At 42.9% G+C, this 22,972-nt stretch overlaps 1 protein-coding gene across 1 annotated transcript in view; it reads right to left on the reverse strand.

Annotated features, from left to right (window-relative positions):
- The window catches only part of NCKAP5 (NCK associated protein 5), a 388,365-nt gene that overhangs the window by 257,955 nt on the left and 107,438 nt on the right, over positions 1-22,972 (reverse strand). Inside the window, exon 3 of the mRNA XM_067299354.1 lies at positions 651-728. Within this exon, the coding sequence (XP_067155455.1) occupies positions 651-728 (78 nt within the window). The remainder of the gene's footprint in view (positions 1-650; positions 729-22,972) is intronic.

The raw sequence follows: 22,972 nt of genomic DNA on the forward strand, positions 1-22,972 counted from the left end.
ACCAGAAGACCACAGAGTCTGAGGAGACCTGCAGAGCCTGAGGAGACCTGCTCGCGCAGAACCCACGCTTGCCGTGCAGCAGATTGGAAAAGCCCACTGGCTGCACATTGCCGTATGGAAGTCACTACTTTGCTTAAATCGGAGATGGGCCCGCACAGCCTGCATGGAGCAATACAGACATAGAAGCAACAGAAAATCCTGGACTATCAGAGCACTGCAAAACTTTACAAAATAGTTCATCTGAGTTTCACGACTCTGAATTTCTCGTACTGTTATGCTGGTTTTTTCAGCTACAATTTGTATGCCATTTGAAGAAAACACTTATATTGAAAAACACCAAACCATTTATTAAATTTAGTCCAATTAAAAGAATTTGAAGCAGAGTTAGCATCTAATGCCTGCAAAATAGAACACAGGGAAAACTGCAGGTGGATTTAACTGCCCTGATTAGCAAAGGCAAGATCCAACTTGCGTGTGCTGCCTTACTGAGTTATTTCATTTAGGTAAGACTTGCTAAAGAGACAGTCCACAAAGCATTAAGAGGTGCAGAAATTCAATACCCAACCATTTATTTGAAATCAAGAATGAAAACTATGGAATGCAGTATTTCTTTCAAAATAACAACATAAATAAATATATGTGTATAATACTTGCCTCCATAAATTCCAGCGTTGTTCTTCTAGTTGAGTCACTAAATGCTCTATATATTTGTTTGAGTCCATATATTCCTAAATGAAAAAGGATCAAAGTGTTACTTTTTCAATTTTTAAAGCATTTGTAAAATTTTGACTGAGACAGTCATAATCAGTTTGTGAAGCCCACTTTCATTTTGGAGCGAAAATTATTCCACGTACACAAAAGTCACTATGATGTAAAAATCTAGATTAAAGCCAAATTTGGATTCATACCAAATGAACAGGGTAGTAGCCCAAAACACTTTTCACTGATTATTTTAGGGCAAGACAAAAGGAGGTGAGGATGCACACGTAGCACAAAGAAATCAGAGTGCGTATGCTGGAGTCAGGATTTTGGTGCAAATTTTGTTCACTTCAGGTATAAATCAGTTTGAACTGAATATTTGACTCAAATATCTATTTTATGCCTAGTTTGAAAAATATTATACCATGTACCCTATTTGAAAATTAAGCTATAATTCCACTCCTAGATCATTTCCAGTTCAACTTTTGCAGATGCTATAACTTGCAATATCAGCTATATGAAAACTACTGTACTTGCCTCTAGGCAGAATTTCTGATATATAATCATGATCAGATGAACGACTCTGATTTTTTGCTTATTGAAGCCTGTTCTTTAAACTCAATGCAAAGAGATGTTGTTTATTCTCAGTAGAGAAATACTTCAGTAATAGAAATATTCCACTTCATTTCCAGGCCAAAGGCAACTTCAGCGTTATTTATATAAAATATTTCAGAATGACCCCACAGAATAACGTGATATGATATATTCATATGACAGTGGTATCCATACAGCCATATAACTATCATTCTGAAAACCTATCAGTAACAATACAACTCTCTTGATATATCTCACAAAAACAAAAATATTTTTCTGACCATATACTTCAGAAAATAACAAGTATTGGTGTACTATAAGGAAAAGAATATACCTTCAATATCTGGAGACAAGCTCCACTTTTATAGCTCCACTTTTATAGCTTATGGACTCGTCAAAAAAACACTTTGTGGGGTTATATCTTGTTTGTACTTTGGGTTATTTCTCCAATATTATTATTCATTTTGTGTACAAATATGCAGTGTTGTTGCAAAGTAGTTGGTTCTTCTTAGCCATTTATCTTTATAATCAGGAATATAAGATAGCTACCACAAGGACAGTACATCATCATGTCTCCTCAAGGAGAAGATAAATGTTAGCTGATGTTAATGATCACATTTTATATATAAATGTACATTTTTAGTTTTCAGGACCCAGATTGTTCTAAGTGATTGGGCAACGGTATGAGGCACTTGTAAAATATTGCTTGTAATACTATGAAACTTTTAATATTCGGTGAATAGTAGTGAAATACATAAGATACGCTCTGAAATCCGAGTGAGAAATCTGCTCTTGGGAAGCCTGTGCAAACGAGATTTCTACCATATTTTGTTAAAACTCTGTGTCACTTGGAAACCTTTGAGTAGTGTGAAACTTCCCATTAATTTCTGTGGTTGCCCCAAGCTTAAATCTTAATCTAGCTGTTATACCTAGATGGATTTTGTAGACGTTTCTTTGAGAAAACATTAAATAATGCAACTCCTGAGAAACTCCATGAGCTGCAGCAGCATTATTATAGCTTTCATACCAAGGCTGTGTAGATCAGTCACTGGCTTCGGCATGGGCCCTTGCTCTCCCTTTTAATCGTCTGAGTTGAATTTTACTTGGCATATACCATGTAAATTAGACGGCAAGTTTCTTCTAAACCAATACATTTAAAGTCATTCTGTAATACATATACATTATGATTTAGGAAAGTTATGCTGTACTAACATAATGATGATTAGTTGCAGTACCAAGTTCTTTAAAGCAATCTTTTTTACTTAATATTTTTTGTTACATCAAATCTGATATAAATTAGTATTAATACCTTTATATCTTTTTAATGTAATATTAAACAATACTGCTGATTTATTCATTGGTGCACTTTGCCCCATAGGCAAGGATAGAATCAGCAGTTTTATTCCGCATAATTCTCCCATGATAATATGAAAAATTCATTCTGAAGCAATCTTAAAAATATGGTCAAGCAAATAAAGACGAAGGGGAAAAAGACAGCAGTGTGTTTATCCTCTATGATTGCTGCCTTAATGTCAAGTTTTTCCTGTGGCAAACCAGAAGCACTATTCCATTCCTCTTTGAGGACCTGCCGTGCAGGAGTATGTAACTTGTCAGTGTGCAAAAGTGCCATAAAAACCCAGCCACAATTGGATATAAATATTGTGATTAGAAGAAGAACCTCCTTTCTTCTATGCTTCTATGATATTTAATGTGATAATTTTGTCCGAATCAAGCCATTAGGGGAGGTCAGTTAACGAAGCAGTGAAAGTTTGAGCCAGGGCAACATGAGCTGAAGCTCACTAAAGTCACGGCCAGGCTCCTGTTCGTTTTCTGGGTGAGAACCTGCTGTTACTGTTGGGTCCACGGGAAGCAACAGCAGGCCGCCACTGGAGATTAAGAGCAACTTTGTGATTTAGAATAACTCGGCATGTTCAGCGAAAGCAAAAACCTGAAAAAACATAGTAATCGTACTTCTTCACCAAGACTATATATACCAGTTTAGTAAAGTACCAACATTTTTCAGTACCCAATAGATCACCTCTGAAGGGGCAATACAGATGTTTTGTAGCTTCCTTTGAACTCCTGCCCGTGAAAGCTTGCACCCTACAGTTTCAGCAGCACAGTAACTCTCAACTCTGAAAAATGACAGCGAGTGTCATTTGCTAAAGCAAATGTATGACTTGAGGAGTCTGCGTTATGGGAAGGAGGATCCAAATGACTCTTAGCACATATTTACGAAAAAAAATTTCCAGGTGAAAACAGAAACAAATTGTAATAACTGAGTAGGGGTAATAATCATTTAGGTAGAACAACAGATATTTATACTAGATACTAATGAAAAGTACAACAGAAAAAACAAATAGTAGAGAAAGACTGTCAAAGCGCCATTAGGAAGTATTTTGAATCTGAAGTTGGGGACTTCAAATCAGCGTACTTTTATAAAACCGATGATATATATAGCAATTCTGCCAGAAGGGGAATTGTGCCACTTGTGGGATTTCCATCGCTGCAGTTATTCAAACTGTGACTGGACCAAAGCCCTCTGCAGCCTGAGCCGAGCCGGCCCTGCTTCACGCAGGGCTTGGACCAGGTGACCCCACAGGTTCCTTCCAGCCGGAATTATCCGAGGATTCAGTGCTTCCAACTGATTTGTTTTTTGTTCTTTTAAGAATAATGGATAAATCCTGTCTCCATTCTTGTCAGTGACAGAACACAATCGGTTAGTTTGCAGCCAGGATTTCACTGCTTCATCTATGCTCATGCAATGGCATATAACTACACTCTTTTAAGGAAAAAAAACTCCTGTAATATGTGCAACAATAACAGAAATTCTTTCTAAAAGCTGCTGAGATTCTGGCATCCAGGAGAGGAGTAGGCACACAAACGTCACATACCAGCTCGTCTAAGTACTAGAGAACCGTTTCACAGAAATGGTCACTGTGTTGAGCTGAAGCATAAGCCTACAACCAAGTATGTTTTTTTGACCAAACTAAACATCCAGCTTTGCATTGCATAATTGTTTTGCTATAATTGTTTTTTCTTTGTCAGCCTAATGGCTGTCAGGAAAAAGGGGAAAAAAAAGAGGAAATGAAGTGCCTCCACTGAGGCCTGGGATCCACTGCTCAGTATTTTGGTTGGTTATGTGGGTATTTGTTCTGGCATAGCCATGCTGTTGTGCTGGGCAGGATATCAAAAATTATGAAGCGCACAGAACATTTTCCCATCCATTGTTACAGAGCAAACCCTGGGGCAACCTGAGCCTTATCACACAAGATTCCCTTGGTGCAAGCTGGAGGTGATAAATTTAAACTGAAGAAATAACATGTACTCTCTGCCTCTCTTAAAGAACTTGCACAGCTTGGTATCAAAGAGAGTTTAATGAGCTTAGCAATATGTGAAAAGGATTAAGGACAGAGTCCTTGATCCAGCAAATCACTTGATTACATCCTTAATTCAATAGGCCTACTCATGTGCTAAAAGTTAATCACGTGCTTAAGAGCGTGTATTGGTCCGTGGTCGCTGGGATCCGGGCTGGACATGGGCCATCCTGCTTCTTCAATAGCTTGTTTTCTGCAGCCGGGATATCCCCGGATACTCCTAAAGCAACATTTCACAAGTGGGCAAGCTGGGACAAGGCAGTTGTCCCACCCACCACCACCGTCCTGGCTCTGAGCGACCTGCCGGCTCAGCCCCACGCAGCCCGGAGCTGCAGCTCGGACTCGCAGTGGGGCAGCCCAGCGGCAGCCAGGGAGACGCTCGGCCAGCTAGGAAACCGCCCGCGCACACTTGGGCTCTCGTGCCTGGCGAGGGATGGTATTTGTCATTAGGGAGTAGGGAAAAATGCAGAACCAACAACTCGCTGGAAGTACAGCCAGGTTCCTGGGAGTAACTGGAGGTCCCTCCCGGAGACAGGGACCTGCACCGGAGCGCCCACACGCATCTGCCACCACGCGGAAAGTTGTGCGCTCACGAGGAAAGGTTACCGGAAAAGCTGTAGCCAAAAAGCAGGCTGTTGCAATTGGGAAAGGATGTTAGCAAAGCAAAGAGTGGATGTGTGATCGGACAGCGAGAGGGAGATGGAAGCTAGTGCGCTACGGGGAGAGACAGCAGCCACCTTTGCAGGATCCTGGAGGAGCGTCCTTAGGTGTAGGGAGAGCGCCTCCAGAGAATACAATAAATTTTGTAAAATATTTGTTTTTGTTATCGTCCTGCTGCATAAACCTTTGAGGGAAAGCAGACTTTTTTCCAACAGCCCAAGAGGACAGGGACACACACACACACACACACACACACACACACACACACACACGCTCTCTTGTCTGGCCCCTGTTTTTCACATGGCTGAAAGTGTTACGTTTGGGGATCCGAGTGAGCTGTCTGTTACACAACATCACTCAGCTGCTCACTAGAAATAAATCACACCTAAAAAATATAAAACCTCTTTCCAGCAGATATTTCTGTCATTCTCTTCAACACCACACCTGGCTAGACTGTTCACCGTCAGTGTTAAATGGCAATAAAAGATAAATTGTGCAGCTTAAAAAAATAAGATCTCTTTAAACTGCCATTATTGCTAATTTATTATTTTCCTACCTGATTTCAACATGTTGTTTTAATTGTCGGTTTTATTAACAACTGTCACTAAAAAGTACATTTTAGAGCTCCTGCACCAGACCACAACGCTGGCAGGAGCCCTTTTGCACGTACTGTGGAATTACACCATTATGATAAAACCAGTAATGATTGTTTAACAAATATGTTGAGCACATTTCTTAATTGTTCAACATTACTTAAGCCTCAGTGAACAGTTCATATTAAATCTCGGCTGCACTGATTAAAACTGATTTACTGACTCATCGGAAGCCAGTTGTTTCCATAAAAATCATCTGGGTTTTCTTCCTGCAGCTGCTTCGCTTGGGCTTTGCACCTTATTAAACGTCACCATCCACACGGGAGAGCAGTTTAATAAAGCTTCAAACAGCGCACCCCAGTCAGCTAGTTAAAGGGTGGATTCTGCCCTCTTACGCGCTCTCAGTATGGGCGATACAGCGACGCGTCCCAGGCGGATAGCATCCACATTCTCTGAGAGCGTACAGAGCCCCACGGTATTTGAATTTTTGCCAATTTGTCCCCAGAGAAGTACAGGCTCTCGAATAACGGTGTGGATACACTGCTAATCAGTGAAACCTGATGTGCACGCTCTTCCCACACGGGCCGTAGAGAATGCGGCAGTTTTACGTTACCTGCCATCAGCTTCGAAAGCCTGCGTTTTCCAGGAAGCCAATTTCTGCAAGCAAATCTCCTGGCTCAGGCAATCGTGTGCAGGAGAGATGCACGGACCACTATTCTGAGAGAGTTTCTCCCAAGGAGACCATGGCTGGAAAGCAAACAACAGGTTTGGACAGCACCACCATCAACGTGCACTTTTCCAGATGCTTGGACAGTATGGTTCGCTCATCTTTTAAGGGTTACAGAGATTTTGCATGTCACTTATGTGGGCCTTGACAAGAGGGATAAACTGTAACAGCGTGGGCCTTGCCCTGTGGGATAAACCCTAACAGGTAGGTGGATGGTAATGATGCTGGACTTAAATTCTGGAAGAAAAAAAGCTAAAAAATCAACTTACTTTAAGTTAATTATTTTAATGTAGCTTTATATTAAATTAATGAAGCATCTTGGTACTAAGAATGAAGGAAGAATCTCCGAGTTTCCCAGCTGCTTCCCCGAGATGCTAAGAAGGGAAATTAGAAAGCCAAAATGACGTGTTTCAGCAGTCCTCCGGGAAGCCTGGCGACAGAGCCGGGCTGAACCAGTACGGCTCTGCTGAATTCAGCCTAACTTTCGTGTTACTTGTGAGTGCTTTAATCTTAAAGGATGCTGCAAAATTCATAGTAATAAGATATTGTATCTCCCTTGCAAGATCTTCCCCTTGTAAGGAATGGCTGCTATCTTCTAGCGAGAACACACGGGTTCAGTTCAAAGCTCAGTGTCCCGTTTGATTCCTCACCAAATCTGCATGACTACGCAACGGCCACAGTCAGCTTTGCAGGGTCACCTAGAGACTGCAGAACTGTAACCCAGGCCACTACGATCAAGGTACAAATAATGCAGAAGTTCTAGCAGATGCCCATATTTTCCATGGCTTAGATCTCTAGCAGTGGTTAAACCACTGTCTTGGATCTCAGGACAATTTTATACCGTGGCCTCTAACATTCAAAGCAGTTAATGATTTAAGCAACAGCTGTGTTAAGGGATAAATGCCAATTTACAAAACAGCAGGGCAGCTAGCCTCTTTCAGGGCAATGAAACACAGCCCACCACAGAGCAGATGAGCATCAGGACAAACTCCTGAGATCAAACAGACAGATGAAAACAATACTTCAGAGAAAACAGGCACCTGGACAGACAATTTCAAACCGGGCTCTATTAAAAATATGTGCTTATCTGACAGACTGGAATAATTTTCAAAATAAGGTATGATATAAAGTAACATAGTTGGGAATAAAGTCAGCATCCAAGAAGATGGATGAAATACAAGAGGAAGGGATAACAAAGAAAAAATAAAAAGAAGGAAAACAGCAAAGAAAAAATATATTGAGCACGTGTAGAACTTGGCGGGGGTTTTGGTACAAGTATCTTTTACTCCAAAAAACTTAGCATTCCTTTGGCCCCAAAGTCTCTGTGCAAATAACAGGCTATGGAAGTTTTGTCTTTTCTAGTAAATGTTCAGCAAACTCTTCTGTCTGGCTGCATAAGTAAAAGAAATTGGACGTTTTTGTCCAACAGATATATATGTGCTATTTTTAGCTGATTTTCGCTCCCTGAAAGATTTATAAATCAGTAAAAGCAAATGCAAAGCATTAACTGGAATTTACTGGAATTACCTTGAAATAGAAAAGGGCGATATCATACCAGAAAAGTTTGAATCTATTAGAAATCCCTCACGGAGCTTTGAACGCCTGTTAGGAGTTTCAGGGTACAATACAGCAGATGGAGACACCGTTACTGCAGGAAGGAAAACCAAGGCGATGGAGCAGCGCGTCCTGCAGCACCAGCCAGCGCGTCTCCTCGAAGGAAGCGGATGCCCCGGATTTACTTTTGGGGTCAAATCAGGAGAGCCTGTCATTGGGCAGAGGCAGCGCTTCCGCTGGTACCAAACTATTCCAGAATTTAGCTGCCAGGGAATTAGGCCCAAGCAGAGGACTGAGGCCCCGATCCTGCCCAGCAGGCGGGAGCATGCAGCACGGCCGCCGTGATGAAGAAGGATTGCCAAGGCAGCCCGATGGACTTCCCTCACCCCTTGCCAGGCCTCAGAAACCACAAGCACCACGCTGAGGACTCTCCAGCTTGTAAAGTACCAAAAAACCAACAAGGCCATTGCAGCAGCCAAGGATGTTAGGAGGAGACGGGAAAAATCTGCCTTTTTGCTGGGAAAAGGAGCGGACGCTTCGGGTGGGCAGCCCGGGCTCTCTGGCAGCGGCGGGCGGCACCGCGGCGCCCGAGCGTGTTTCCCGGGCACGTTTCAAGGCTGCTCTCAGCTACGTCGACATAAGGCAAGCGCCTGTCTGCAGTCAGTATAAAACCTCTCCAGACAGCGAAACACAAAATGAAAATGCAGCGAAGCTTAGTGTAGCGGGACATGTGCCTGTTCCAGGTCGTTTGAAGTTATTAATGACAACGTGTAAGCTGAGGAGGTGTCAGAGTGACGCAAATGTGTATAGCGCAGAAATTCCCCAAACAAAAAGGCATCGCTGTCACCTGGGGCTAGGGGAATTTGTCGTACAAGCAGGTAAAGAAAAACCAGAACAGCACAAGAAGAACTGTGCAGATTTTATTAGTTTGTTCCTTCACAATATGTATATTCAAATGCAATAATTAGCTGAATTCCTGTTTATGTCAAATCCAATTTACATTAATAAACTTCATGCAGCGAAGACACTGTTGCTATAAGAAAATGCCCAGAAATGTTAACAGTCATAAAGATGCAGAATAAACACTGGAGCATTTAATTAATCAGTTTCTGACATTACCAGGTAATTACAATTTCTGAATCATTTCTTGTTGTTTTTCTGAATATACATCAACAAGAACACACAAAATAACTGCTAGTTGGAGGCATTTGGCTTATGCAGACATCTGGTACTTGCATGTGACTCACACCAACTAACGAAGACAAGGAGTTATAACGAGCAGAGAGAAACATTCATGGCATCTACTGAAGAGCTCGGGAAATCTAATTCTAGGGTTGTTACAGATGTTTAGTATTCACAGATAAAGACTAACTTTATTTTCTATGTGTAGTAGACTTGTTAATTCATGTATTCATTCAGAATAGCTGCTGTCATCCATCCTAACAATACATAAATCAAGAACTTGACACTTTCTACCATTTTCTTTCATTAGCTCACTATCACTGTCCTCACATATCTTCTGACAACCTCTGACAAGCTACAGGGTACGCACACAAAAATTAAGCATATATTCATATTTTTATTTAAAACAGACTAAGTAGAAAAACCAGCAGACTCTCATCAGTTCAGTCATTCTCTTATTAAAAGTGCATGGTAAAAAATATTAAAAAATATAAATATAACATAAAAATCCAGCCCAGTGTTTTAGGAACATCAATCTGAAGATCCCCAAATGCTTCAGTGGGCAAAAAAACGGACAGAAAAAGCTCTGGGGATTTCAGCTTCCACCACCTGCTCTAACTGCCCCGGCGACCTGGGGTTGAGCAAAAGCCAATTTATCAGCCCTTTGGAGCCTGCAGGGCAGGAAACCAGACAAATTGGAGCAGAGGGAAGGCCATAAACAGCCCGGGGCTGAGGCCTCCTCTGCGGACACGTCTCCCAGCCCTGGCTGGGGCGAGGGCAACGCAGCCTTGCTTTCTCGCGCCGGCCCGGCGCCGTGCCCGGCCCTCGCCACGGAGCGGAGAGCTCGCGGCGGCACATTCGGAAAATCGGGGGCTCTGCCAATGGCTCCCCCTGCCTATGCGTAGTTATATTCCAGCAAAGTTCATCCTGAAGTTAGAAACGTAGCAACGCCGGGTTTGCTCGGTCGCCGCTTCAGCCCTCGGCCTCTTCGCGGTGGGTTGAGTCCAGCGGGACGGCTCTGCCCCACGCCCCCCATAACGGACACGACCCGCAAGCGCCCCGCACAGATAAATAACGGAATAGGTACGTAAATGGGCTCCTACACATCCCCGTTTCACTGGCCTGCTTGTTTGCTTCGTGCGTTTGCGTGGAGGAAACAGAAGCGACAGAAGAGCTGACACACGCGAATATGCCTTGTATTTTGATAACTCGGTTGCAAGCCAGCCCGGCAGACTCTCATGCGTTCACGCTCCTACCCTCCAGTCCAGAGAACTTTCTTTTCCCGCAGCGGGTACAGAACGAAAGCCAAGGGCCGCAGTAAGTCCAGGTGCCCTTGTCCCCATGGGGAGAGGCTGCACCAGGGCTGTTGCAGCTGTTTGCCCCCTCGCAGCAGCTAACCTGTTCTGCCCACAGCGCTGACGGGCTCCTGCTCGTCCCTGTTCAGCGGGAATTCCCCGAGTGGCTCCGGGAGCGGCGGTCGCGGCCGCCCCACCCGCCGGCGCCCGGGGATTTACCGGGTAAACTGCATCCACCGTGCTTGCAGGGAGCTCCCTTAGCTGATTCACTGCAATTTTTGTAGGTAACAATTAAATTCAGCGCGGGCGCGGAAGCCAGCCTGCCCTGGCGGTTTTGCCCGTCAGTCTTCCCACGACGAGCGCTGGTCACAGCCGCCTAGCAGCCTCCTGCGCTCTCCGCCCGCACCAGAGCCCACGTTCCCAGCGCGGGACGGCCAAATGCCCCAGTGCAGCCTGACCGGCTGGACTCAGAGGATTAATCCTAAGCAGTTCGGCGTTTCCTGAGTAGTGTACAGGCTAGACAGCATCATGTGATGCTGGCTGCAGACAAACTTCAAGGGTAGCAGGGATTGAGTCAAAGTGGATTTAGTGAAAGGAAAATGTCCCGTTTTAATGGTAAGCTGTAAGCAGAAAGTTCGGTGAGGTCCTAGACAGGGAACAAGAACTGAACAGTTGTGCCCGCCTGTTAAGCACCTGAGCGCAAACAACGCCTTTAGTTATACCCGCTAATTTGCAGGGAATTCTGTGAGCAGAACAGAAAACCCGGTTCCTAGCTAGGCTGCAGCCCCTGTGCTGAAGCTATACACGCTTACCTGCACGTACATTAGCTGGGGACAGGAGTGGCAGGAGAGCAGGCGCTTGCAGGGCGAGAGCACGCAGGGACCAAGGGGCACGCCAAGTGACAAAACAGCCCGCGCCTCGGGTAAATCCCCGGCAGGCTGCACGCGGAGCGGTACCCGAGGGCAGCCCGCAGCCCGTCCCTCGGCCTCGGTGGCCGGCACCGTCCGAGCGGCCGCGCAGCAGCGTCCCCTGCGAAGGCGAGCGGAAGAGGCTGCTTCGGCGCGAGCTGAGCGCTGGAGCCACGCGCAGAGGCACAGGAGGGGACCTCGGGGACCTCGGGGACCTCGGGGACTGCCGGGCCCGAGCCGCAGTCAGGCGGGGAGCGGGCGATGCTGCGCCCCAGTCAATACGGATGCAATTGCTTGGGTTTACTGTGAAGGATTAAGAGAGAACAGCGCAAGTTTCTGACAGAGCAGAAATCAGCAGTTTTTCCTCCTGGCTTTCATTCCAAACAAAGCAAAAAACTCCCCTTCGATTCTTGTATATAACAATTGTATTAATAATCATTGTTATCTTGGGCTTTGATAAGAGGTACAATACATTATTAATGTTTTCTCTTCCAAACACTTGCAAATTCAGTATGCCATGTACAGTAGACGCTGAACAAATATAATGACATTACTTAAAAATAATCTATTTTCTTTTCATAAAAATTAAAGTGAACCTTTAATTTTGCTCAGCATTTTTGAATTCGCAGGTAAAATGCAGTACCAGTGAAATCAAAGCTGTAATTTAGCTCTGGGTAGCACCAATAATTTTTCTGCACTTGAATATCAGCGTATTGAATTGCAGATCTATTTCAAATGTTATGCGCCTAGAGATATTAGTTACAGTTATTGCAAAACATTCCATTTATTCAAATAAGACTGAAACAAACACAAACTATCGAATGAAAGGCTTGAAAATACAGATTTGGATAAATATTCATTGTTGGCTGCTACGCAGGATATATAGTGACAATTCAGATTACATGATAGCTTTTTGTTTTATACCCTATCTTGCAAGTTAACATAAAAAATGTATTTTTGAAAACGCCCTTATTTTTATGTGTGAAATAGCAAGTATAATACTTACCTGCCCATGTTTCTTAAACACGAATCTTTCAATCCACAGAGAACTTAATGTGAATTAACAGTGAGAACATACGCATAAACCTTCATGTTTCTACTAATCTAATTCCTGTCATTGGCTGTGGCTTACTGGAAAAGTTCTTTATCTTATTTAACTGAATTACTTTTCAAAGATCTTCATCATCATCAGCTGGGAAATCTATGGCAACAAGTGATGAGCCACGTTAGTGTACCTTACACTCTGCTGCAGACCTTGCGATGCTTAGATAACTGCGTCCCTCTTTCGGGAAACAGAGAACCGTACCCGGCGTTCTGCAGCAGCCTTGCTTCTCGCCGCTCTCAGACAGAGAGAGCAAAATAAAATAAAATATATATCAATGCGGTACCCCCAAACTTTTTTTTTTCGACACAAAGGTGACATCACATTTCCAGTGCGTAGGGGTGGTGCGGTCCAACTTCAATTTGGGATCATGTTGACCTCAAAGGAATTAACTGAGATATACACAGTAACCAGTTTTTCCTCTCTGTTGTTAATGGGTGATTTTTAGAGTAATTTGACACAAGGGTTTATAAACACTAATATAAAAAAACATCATTTGGGGATACTATTCATTCTGCATAAACCCTCCTATAGATACTGGCCTTCTGTTGTCATCTAGCATTTGCTAAGCATCTCATGTTTCTGAGTATTCAAAACCAGCGGCAATAATTTACGTACAACAGAAGGATCGAAGCACCGCATTGAACTATGTACGTGCTCCATGCAGGAATCGCACACAATATACTGTATGACCCTCGGAAGGTCTCATGATTCAGATTAATTAAACCTCCAGATGGTTGTGTGCGGATTCTTGATCTGAAATATTGAGCTTGTATTACATCACAGGAAAAAAAATACCGTAAGAAACTCTACAAGTTAAGAGAGATTCCAGCCCAGAAAGTGCTAAAGATTTAGGTAGGCATCCCTTTCCAGTCTTGTTAACCTATATTAGCATGCATTTCATACATATTATTATCAGCTAGGTTGATCAGTCTTAAAGGCTCTGCTCGGTATTGTGGCTTAACGCAGTTGCAGGACCTCTAGATGGCAATATGCACAACGGCTGATGGGCCAGGTCCTTCAGGTGTTGGGCTCCCACTCAAGGTCAGTAGAAATGTTAGGAACTTGTCAAATCTTCTCTCTTATTTAAAGAGAAGCCTACCACCTCGGTACGATTTTAAGGCATTACAGATATCAAGGTAGTCATAAAATGGAACCATTTCACTCCCTCAGCTATACTTGTGCATGGCTTCACTCGAGTGCTGAGCATCTGCAAGTCTCATTGATATCTCAGGATTAAACTTATTCAGGGGAGAAAAAGCAATTTTCAAACTTTAGATACAGTCTGTAATCATTCATTTAAAAAGCACTTCCACAGCCATCAACTTGACAGTATTTAAATGAAAAGATTCTGAAAATTCTCTTGTTTTCCAACAGAAAATGTTTTCAGGGATTGACATTTCATGTGTATAGAGAAATTTACAGTAACCATATCCTGATGACAAGCCTAGGAGAGGATTTACCTCTAACGGGAATGATCTAATTTATCTTTCATACAGTAATACCCAGTGGCTATTGTGAACATTTCATTATCAAGGAAATTAAAGACAACACAAGAAAATTAATGCTTTAAGAGAAACTTGTATGGTCCATTTAACTCTTCTTTTGTCTGGCCACATAATGTAATAAGGTAATTTGCTTCTTTTCATATGTCTGAGTAATAGAAATAACACTTTTCATAAATCATACAAAAGCTTTAAGAGCAAATGCATGCTACTCAGTATAAACCTCTCAAATTATTTCTATATAAATGCGTATCATGCATAGTTCAGACTTGGTCAACCCCCCTCTCTCACATAAAAAAGCCTCTACACCAAATAAAAACCTCCCTCTTCTCCTTTCCAACGGTGCCTGTTTGGATATCAAACATCTCCGCACTGCAGTACTGTCTTCTGGCCTAATGGGGCTCAAAGGAAAATTTGCCACAAACTATACTGGGAGTCGTATTTGGATGTGGAGACAGTACTATGCTATGAAGTGCTGGTATGCATTCCTAGCAGGAAAACACCTCCTAATGCTTTACGGTCTGAGACTTGCAGGGAAGCGTTCGCAAGTTGGGCTGGTAGGCAGAGCCATTTCTCTTGCCTCGCTCCCCTTTCTTTCCAAAAACCCTTTATAAGTCTGAACCTTGCTAAGCAGTCCAACCAACAGGTTTTCATTGTGCTAGTTAAGAACAGGGAGTTAAAGACGATTCCTAACTCTGGCTTTAATCCCCCTTGGGCACCTGGGCTGTTGCTCACGCAGCCTCCCTGCAGCAGAGGCCCTGGACGCAGCACGCCAGTGAGCTGCCCAGCTGCAGCCTCTCCCGGGGAGGATGCTCGGAGCAGGATTTCAGCTGGCAGCCGCCTCTGCAGTCTTTACTTAAACCAGCGCATCCTGGCGCTTGCTATGGCCTGGGCCTATCAGTCCAGCTTCCTTTGCCTGTGTCCCCCCAGCTGCTTGCAGACGGGGGAAGCACAAATCACAACAGAACCAAAACCGCACGGGTGACATGAGGTGTTTAAGCGTCTAAAGGTGCCAGTAGGCACCTAACGAGATTTTGCTGAGAATGTGCACGCTCTGCCCCCTTGGAGGTTTCCGAAATCCTGCTAGACTGCTGGTGAGTTTTTGGGTCTGTCTCACAGTCCCTTCCTATGTATCCAACAGTTGTGCCTTTTTTTTTTTTCCAAGCGGGGGAGTGCAAGGAAGCACAGCATCCAAATTCCTTTCCTTTGATACTTGCATTCATCCCGTGTGAGGTAAAATAAAGCAGCCTCCGTACATATTTGAAAAACACAACCACTTCTGTGGATGGCTGAGTTGCCCCTCATGTTAGCTTTTGCTCGCGCCTCAGATGCCGGGGGCCAGAAAGGCACGCTGAACACGCGGGTGTCTGCCGAGCCACAAAGTACATATGGTGGAAGGGGAGGATTAAGGAAAAGGCAAACGGAATCTCTCATTTCCCATTGCAAAACTCTGTAGGCTCTCCTGTGACGCCAGACAAGCTAAGTATTTCACAGAGACAACTGGATTTATCTCCGTGACACATCCCAAAAGACAAGCTGCAACTCCATTTGACAAGTGGGGAAACTGAGGCACTGATGAATAAGTCACATTCTCTGATTATTCTGGCAAGACCACAACTGAAATCTCCATCTCCGGAGTCCTTCCAGGCCTTTATTACCAATCCGTTCATTTTCTTAACCTGCCACCAGAAACACACTGAGTATGTATGTGTATTATATATACCCCCCAACACACATATATATGAAAAATAAGCCAATTTAAAAAGTGTGTATTTAGTTAAGGTCCAAATGATTTAATTTTATGGTCTTGAAAATTGCAGTGATCCTTTACGGAAGAGACTTACGCAGTCAGCTCTAGCGACACTTCAGGAACAAGTGATTTTTCTGCTTTGACAGCCCATACTGCCTACTGCTAAGATCTATCAGCTGATAGATCTTAAGTCATATTGCATTGTTTTATCCTTTAGATTTTGAAGCACAAGGCCTTTAGATTATTTGTCTCCTAAAATGCTCTTGATTAGAGCTTGTTCTTTCAGCTCTAATACCAAGTTATCAATCAAGGCAGAGTTTTCTGCTTTTCACAGATTGGTAATTATTCTTTTAGCTATGATTAGTGCTACATAGTGAAAACACTTGTTATTAAAAAGGCAGAATTTAACCCTTAAAAGACATGGTCCCTCATAATCTTAGCTTGGGAGTTGGAATAATGCTGAGATATACTATTCTGCTGAGAGATCTGAGGATTTGCTCCTCATCTAATTTTAATTTATAGCATTGATATGCTATGACTGTTTTATCTGAAAAATAACCTGTGGTTAAGCTCACCAAAGATAGGAGACACATATACTATCCACCAAGAGGAAATTCTTGAACATGACTGCAAACTCCAGAAGTATTTACTAGCTTATAATCTTTACGGGAACACTATCTAGTTCCATGGAGACATCTGATTATTTGCACTCTTTCGAAGCTTTGGGAAAGTTTGTAAAATGGACTGCTTTCCAGAGAATAGCACTGTGATTCCAGTGACACAGTAGCATAATATTTGGTGAGATTTCATCATCTGTACCATCAATATACACTATTTTCATCAGCATATATTAGTTCCCAGAGATCCAGTCAAACATGCAGCCCAGTTACACCAGTAGATCCCCATGGCACAACGGTACTGCTCCTACCTTGCCCACACCGAGGTCTGGGAGCAATCTACCAGTCTAAATGAGTTTGCAGTTTTGGAATGATCTCCAGGTTTAGGGTCTATGAGACCAACCACAGAGAAAGGGATGCAGTCAGATAGCTGGACTTGAAACTTTCTCTTACCAGTTTCCTTGCGCTTGCATACAGTAAGAGAAGGTAAATACTATCGACATCTGTTAAAACGATAGAGTAACACGTGCCAGGCACCCTTGCTAAATGTGAAGAACAGTGTCCAAGCCTTTTCCATGCCTATCTCCTCTCAGGCTGCCGGCACTCGCATCGCTCTCTGGGCACACGTTTTCCCTGCGCAGCCCAGCTGGGCTACCCAGGGCAAAAGCAGAGCCAAAAGGCAACAGTAAAGACTCCATACTGTTCTCTGAACTTTGCAAATTTACATCAATGATTAAATAATATCATTTGGTGGCTTGCAGCTCATGGGCAATAAACTATAACTTCGACCTGTCAATTAATGTTTTAATTTTACACAGAGCGCTAAATCATGCCTGCGAATGGAATTTCCAACACACAACTAGTGACATTTCCCACTTCCTCATCTATTTTTCTCCTGTTGCTCCTGTTATGACTAAAAGCAGCAGGATTATATTTTTCTCAGTGGGAAACGTGTCACCTGCTGCTAAAAGGAAAGCAATTATTGTGTCCTCGCTAAATCTTAGGCCTATTTGTGTAGACTTTAGAGCTTAAATATATAAACATCACGCTCAGTGCCAGCTGAAGTGGTTAGACACTCTGGAAACCCAACCGGGATGGGCCCGGATGTCACCTTAGGCGCCTATTAAGCATAGGGCAAGAGGCCAAAGCTGCGCGCCTTGCCGGTGCCAGGGACTGCTCGATGGGAAGCTGAAGCGACTGATGTGCTCGCACTTTCTGTGCAGGACACCTCGAGTGCTAAAAGTTAGCTCCCCTCTGCCTGTATTGCAGCAGTCAAATGAGACTTTGCAGCTTCACGCAAACAAGATTTACGTCTGCCCTGTGCCCGTGCGGTTGCTTTTCCTCCTTTTGTGTGTTTTTATGTGTCAGTAAGCCTCGCTGACAGAGGGACAGGTATTTTATTTGCACACTGTCAGCCGTTATTCTCTACGCAAGCTCCGGTTATCATACGCAGAACGTTATAATACGCGGGAACTTTATATGGTGCTGACACAACGCGGTTTTCTGCCGGTGCCAAAAAGGGGGGGGTTGTCTGAGGCACCTGCGCGAACGCCATCGCTTTGCCAGGGAGGAGCGCGGGGAAGGAAGGATTTTCCTTCCGCTTCCTTCCCACTCCTCGAGCAGCTGCGGCGGCTGCTCTGCAAGGCCGGCGCACCGGGGCAAGGCCGGCGCACCGGGACACAGCCAAAGCGCGCTGCCTCCCACGGCCCCAGCCAACGCGTGCGCCCCCACGCAAGCTGCCGCTGAATACGGAGACTCAGCGAACAGGCATCTCACAAAATAAATGAAATACCTTCCCCGGTCCAGACACAGGATACAGGCTGCTCCTTCAACAGCCACTGAGCGCTAGTCACCTTTTAACGTTGGTGTTGAACAGCTGTTAGGTGTGGAGATACCGAGACTCTTTACTCACTGATAGCACCTGGAAAGATTCGGAAAAGACCTGAGGTGCCACCACGCTTCACCCGAATGCTGCAGGCTGCGGGCGATGGGTATTACCTGCCAGGGGCAGGAGGAGTCAGACAGCAGTGGGCTTGCCAAGGTATGTGTGCATGTTTTGAAGTATAACAGTCAACACACTATGCTGAAACTTAGTATTTAAATTTAAATGTGTAACACTAACATAGGCAAGGATATCTACATGAGGAACACTAGATTTATACTGTTTGTTTGGCTTTAAGAAATTCGCAATTCTGTTTGCAGTGTTTCACACTATTTCCAGCATTTTCTCTATGCTTGTTTTACTACGAATCTGCACGGTGCTGCATCTTTGAAAGCTGACTGCAAATAAGTAAATTACCAATTCATATCCAATATACGCTTCCCCAAAAGTCCTGTAAAGATACAGCCATGACCTGCTGGCCTGTGTGCTACTAAAGAATTAGGTTGAGCTGAGGAAGGAACATTGTATAAGAGAGAATATACAGTATTGACCCAGCTTTTCCCTCTCTCTATTACAAAACACTTCTTTAGGAGAATTTTCTATTGCAAAATTAAATATTGGGCTTTAATATAGTTTATTATTAAGAAAGACAGCAGAAAGCTGCCATGCTCAAGTGTAACCTTCTGCTCCCCAGTCTCATTCAATGATCCTTATCTTTCTTAGAAATTTTCTGCTCAGAAGTCCAGAAACAGTTCAGCAAAAAGCAGAGGGCCACACATCCCAGACCATGCTTTCCTCACATAATCTGCTACGAAACAAGGGCTTGTAGCACTCTGCCAAATTCATCCACTCTGGCATGTGCATGGGTGACTATTCAACATTGCAGCTCATGAAATAAACCACTTTTAACAGCTTGACCCATAAAATCTTTCTTAAGCCGTGACTTTGAAAATAAATACAGCCTATGGTCTTTGTTGAGATATGCCAAAAGGTTCAGTGATAATATAAACACAGCTAGGTTGGGTACCTCCTTTCCGAATCATTTTACAAATAAGAGTCACCGAAATCTGAAGTGTATGGATGTATTTTATTTTATTTTATTTTATTTTATTTTATTTCTCTTCTGCTCTATATTGAGCATATAAAATATATAAATATCTATGTTATATCTATATATTCTATATACATTGATTCTTTTAACTCCAGATTCATTATTACTTCACCTGCTCTGATCAGGGCATTGTAGCCATCTCAGAATACTGAGCTGTTGACGAGGTTCACTTGAAATTCCACTCTGTATCCTCTGCTTTCTGACTGCATACGACCTTCTTACACTGAGTCACAAACAGTATCACAGAAATACCTACAGCAGAATTGTACTGGAAATTATGAAAGAGAAATACTTTTCTCAGCAGTGGATAAAAATATTCCCAGACCACTAATCCTTTCTACGTGGGCAGATGGCCGTTTGTTGTATGCCCTCCTCTACAAACAAAATTCAGAAATTCATTTTGCTCTATCTGTATTCATTATGTACTATTGGTCTCTTTTCATTTAACATCAAAAGTGCAAGTAAGAGGAATTCCATTATATATGTCAATTGTTCAGCTGATTACTCATGAATAATAACACTTAGCATTTATATAGTTCTTTACATCTCTAAATTGCTTTATAAATCTTGGTTCATCATAAAGCCTTAGATTTCTTAGCAGAACTCAGCTTCGAGGAGTAACGTCTGACCGAAGGAAAAATCGCAGCAGTGCCACAGTGTGAGCCATTAACTGTTTAGTGGTTCGAGGTGCCAAAGAAAAGAGTGGATGAGAACTGACAAGATTTGGCCTTTTAGTCTCATGGCATAAATTTCACTCATCTGCTTACGTGGAAGCAAGTAGGGATGAGAAGCAAAGAGAGAGAGAGGAGGGAAGCATTATCCCACTGAAGGTGAACTTACTGAAGAATTTTATAGCACACCTACTATTACTGACCGCCCAGGAGAGGTCATAAACCAGAAGATATTTCAGCAGGATGGTGGTCCTGCCTAAGGCCAGCTTCTCCCACCTTTGAGGGCTGTGCCAGCCGGCTGAAGACCCGTCATGGACAAACTTGCATCCCCGTGGCTCTCCATACTGCTTGTTAACAACTCACTGCTGCTGTTTGGCAGATTTTTGTTAACAGATTCAGGGTAATAATCTTACAAATGAATCCCCGCCACCACCTTTGGTTTGTAGAGTTTCGTCTGTGACCAGTTTTCTTTGTTTGCACACAGCTGTTAAATTACCCAACGCAATGACCGTCAGTCATGAGAGCAATGACTCCAATGAACACACTCAAATTCATAGATGTCAACGGAATGCTAGAGTCCTTGTAATCAGAGATACAGAAGATAAGTTTTGATCAGGAAAAAAATAAAACAGAACACTGATGTAATGTAATTTGGTGGCCATGTAATTCAATGCAAATGTTAGCGGCCGGATGCAGGCACGCAGCTGGCAGTCTGTATGCCTCTTACGCCTGATGCGGGGTGTCAAGAACTTTCCTTTGCATTACTTCTAAGTAAATGAAAAAGGGAAGCTAAGCGACTGACATGAAATTTATATAACTTCAATATATTCTGTAGGAAGTGGGAAGCGTGGAATCCAACGTGCTTACACGCTGCAAAACACATGTTCCATCTAAAGCAATCTACTCCCTTCTAATCAAGGCAAAACAAATGCTGGTCGTGACTCCACAATTTACCTAAATGGAAGGCATTTTACATACAAATTCGTATGAGAATATATTTTGCTGAAAAAAACAGGACTATCTTGCAAGTGGCCACTGTGTCACATAGCAGTGCACAGAAATATGTTCACACAAGAATCCTAGCCCTTTGTGTGGGGAACTAAACACATCTTCATGCCAAGAACACATAAAGGGGCTGATGCCTTTTTTGGCACAACAGCCACTAGAGCGGTCTTTGGTACATGTTGCTAACTCTATTGAGACAAGCATCAGGATCAGCTGTGCTCCTTGCTAGGCCCATTAAATGTTCGGTGACTCTGCTGCTATCCTGTAGCTCTGCACTGTGTAACAAAACTGATTATGAAAATGTGTCTTCCATGGGACAGCTCACTTACTGTTCAAGCATTTGCTGGGTTGAAAGTTCAAGAAGTACAAAAAAGAAGCCATTCTTTGATATTCGTTATGCAACCAATAATTTAACAATCATCAAAACAATTGCAAGCTTCAAAATGTGCTTTTTAAGTGAAGCAATTACAAGCAATGGTCCAGTGTCAATAATAGCTTCTAGGGGTTGAACGAAATAAATAAACCTATTAAAATAAATAGGTGCTCAACTTCAAATTGACCACATAATGTTGGGTATTATTTGGAACATTGTTGCTAGCATGTAAATGACAAAGTCACCGCAGTATAATTTGTCTCACTAACTGTGCAGAAGTCAAGAAGCCTCCAGTGAAGTAAGGCAAAATACAGCCTCACACCTGTACAAGTAATTAGATCTATTTCAGCATCTATTCTCAGCCAGGCTGCAGTTGCATTATTTTATTTAACCTTCGGAGCCAATGAATCTGACTGAAGTTTGAATTAAACACAGATGCCACAATGTCACCATACCACAATTTTCGCAGGGTGACAAGCACAAGGATAGTGTGTCATTACTAACAGTTAAAAGCAAACTGGAGGAGCAAGTACAAAGCCACTTCCTTACCTAATATCCGTCGGTATTTCTATTTTGTTTGTTTAGGACCGATTTGCTAGGACACCTATTGAAGACTGCTACAACAACCAACCAACCCCCGAGCCAAACAGCTACGTGGTTTTGGGGAACAGCTGTGAGATCATTTACATTATTCAATTACATAATACAAACCAGTGGCCAAGTTTTTAAACTTGGGCAACAAATTTGCCAGTGTCTCTAACTTTTTTTCAGAAAACCTTACATTATGATAAGTAAAACTATTTTATGATGGAGTTTGGTATCTCTATGTGCAAATCTATGAATCTGCATACACTATAAAAGAATTTCTTCATACAAATTTATAATTTATTGCTCTACAACACCCCCAAAACTGCAGGAAAAAAAGCCACGAATTGAAGTTTGCATCAGTGGTGAGTGATACTGAAGCTTCCAGGCTGGGAATTGCAACTTGAAACACGTTAAATGAATCTGATTTTCTGTTTCCTCAGTATGTTATGGAAGTCAGAGTTCATAAAGGCATCTCCAGTCAGATGCTTAAACCCTGGAACTATGGAATGGGCACTTCCTTGAGGAGTTTAAAACCTCATTTCTTTCATAGCAATGGTAGTATAAGGAGGAAGGAGCTAGGAGACGACTGCAATTGGAGATGCCTGCAATTTTAGTCATTTTTAGTCCGTGCAGGCAGATTCTTGTCCCAGGCTGGCAGAAATCTGCACACACAGAAACACACATGCGTGCAATTATTTGTGAGATTAAGACTCAGCATGGTTTCTTACAGGACTATTTGTTTTCTGAAAACTGTAACTGTTTGCTTTGGATAGATTTCT

The sequence above is a fragment of the Apteryx mantelli genome, chromosome 6 (genome assembly GCF_036417845.1).
Source record: "Apteryx mantelli isolate bAptMan1 chromosome 6, bAptMan1.hap1, whole genome shotgun sequence".
Classification (NCBI taxonomy): domain Eukaryota; kingdom Metazoa; phylum Chordata; class Aves; order Apterygiformes; family Apterygidae; genus Apteryx; species Apteryx mantelli.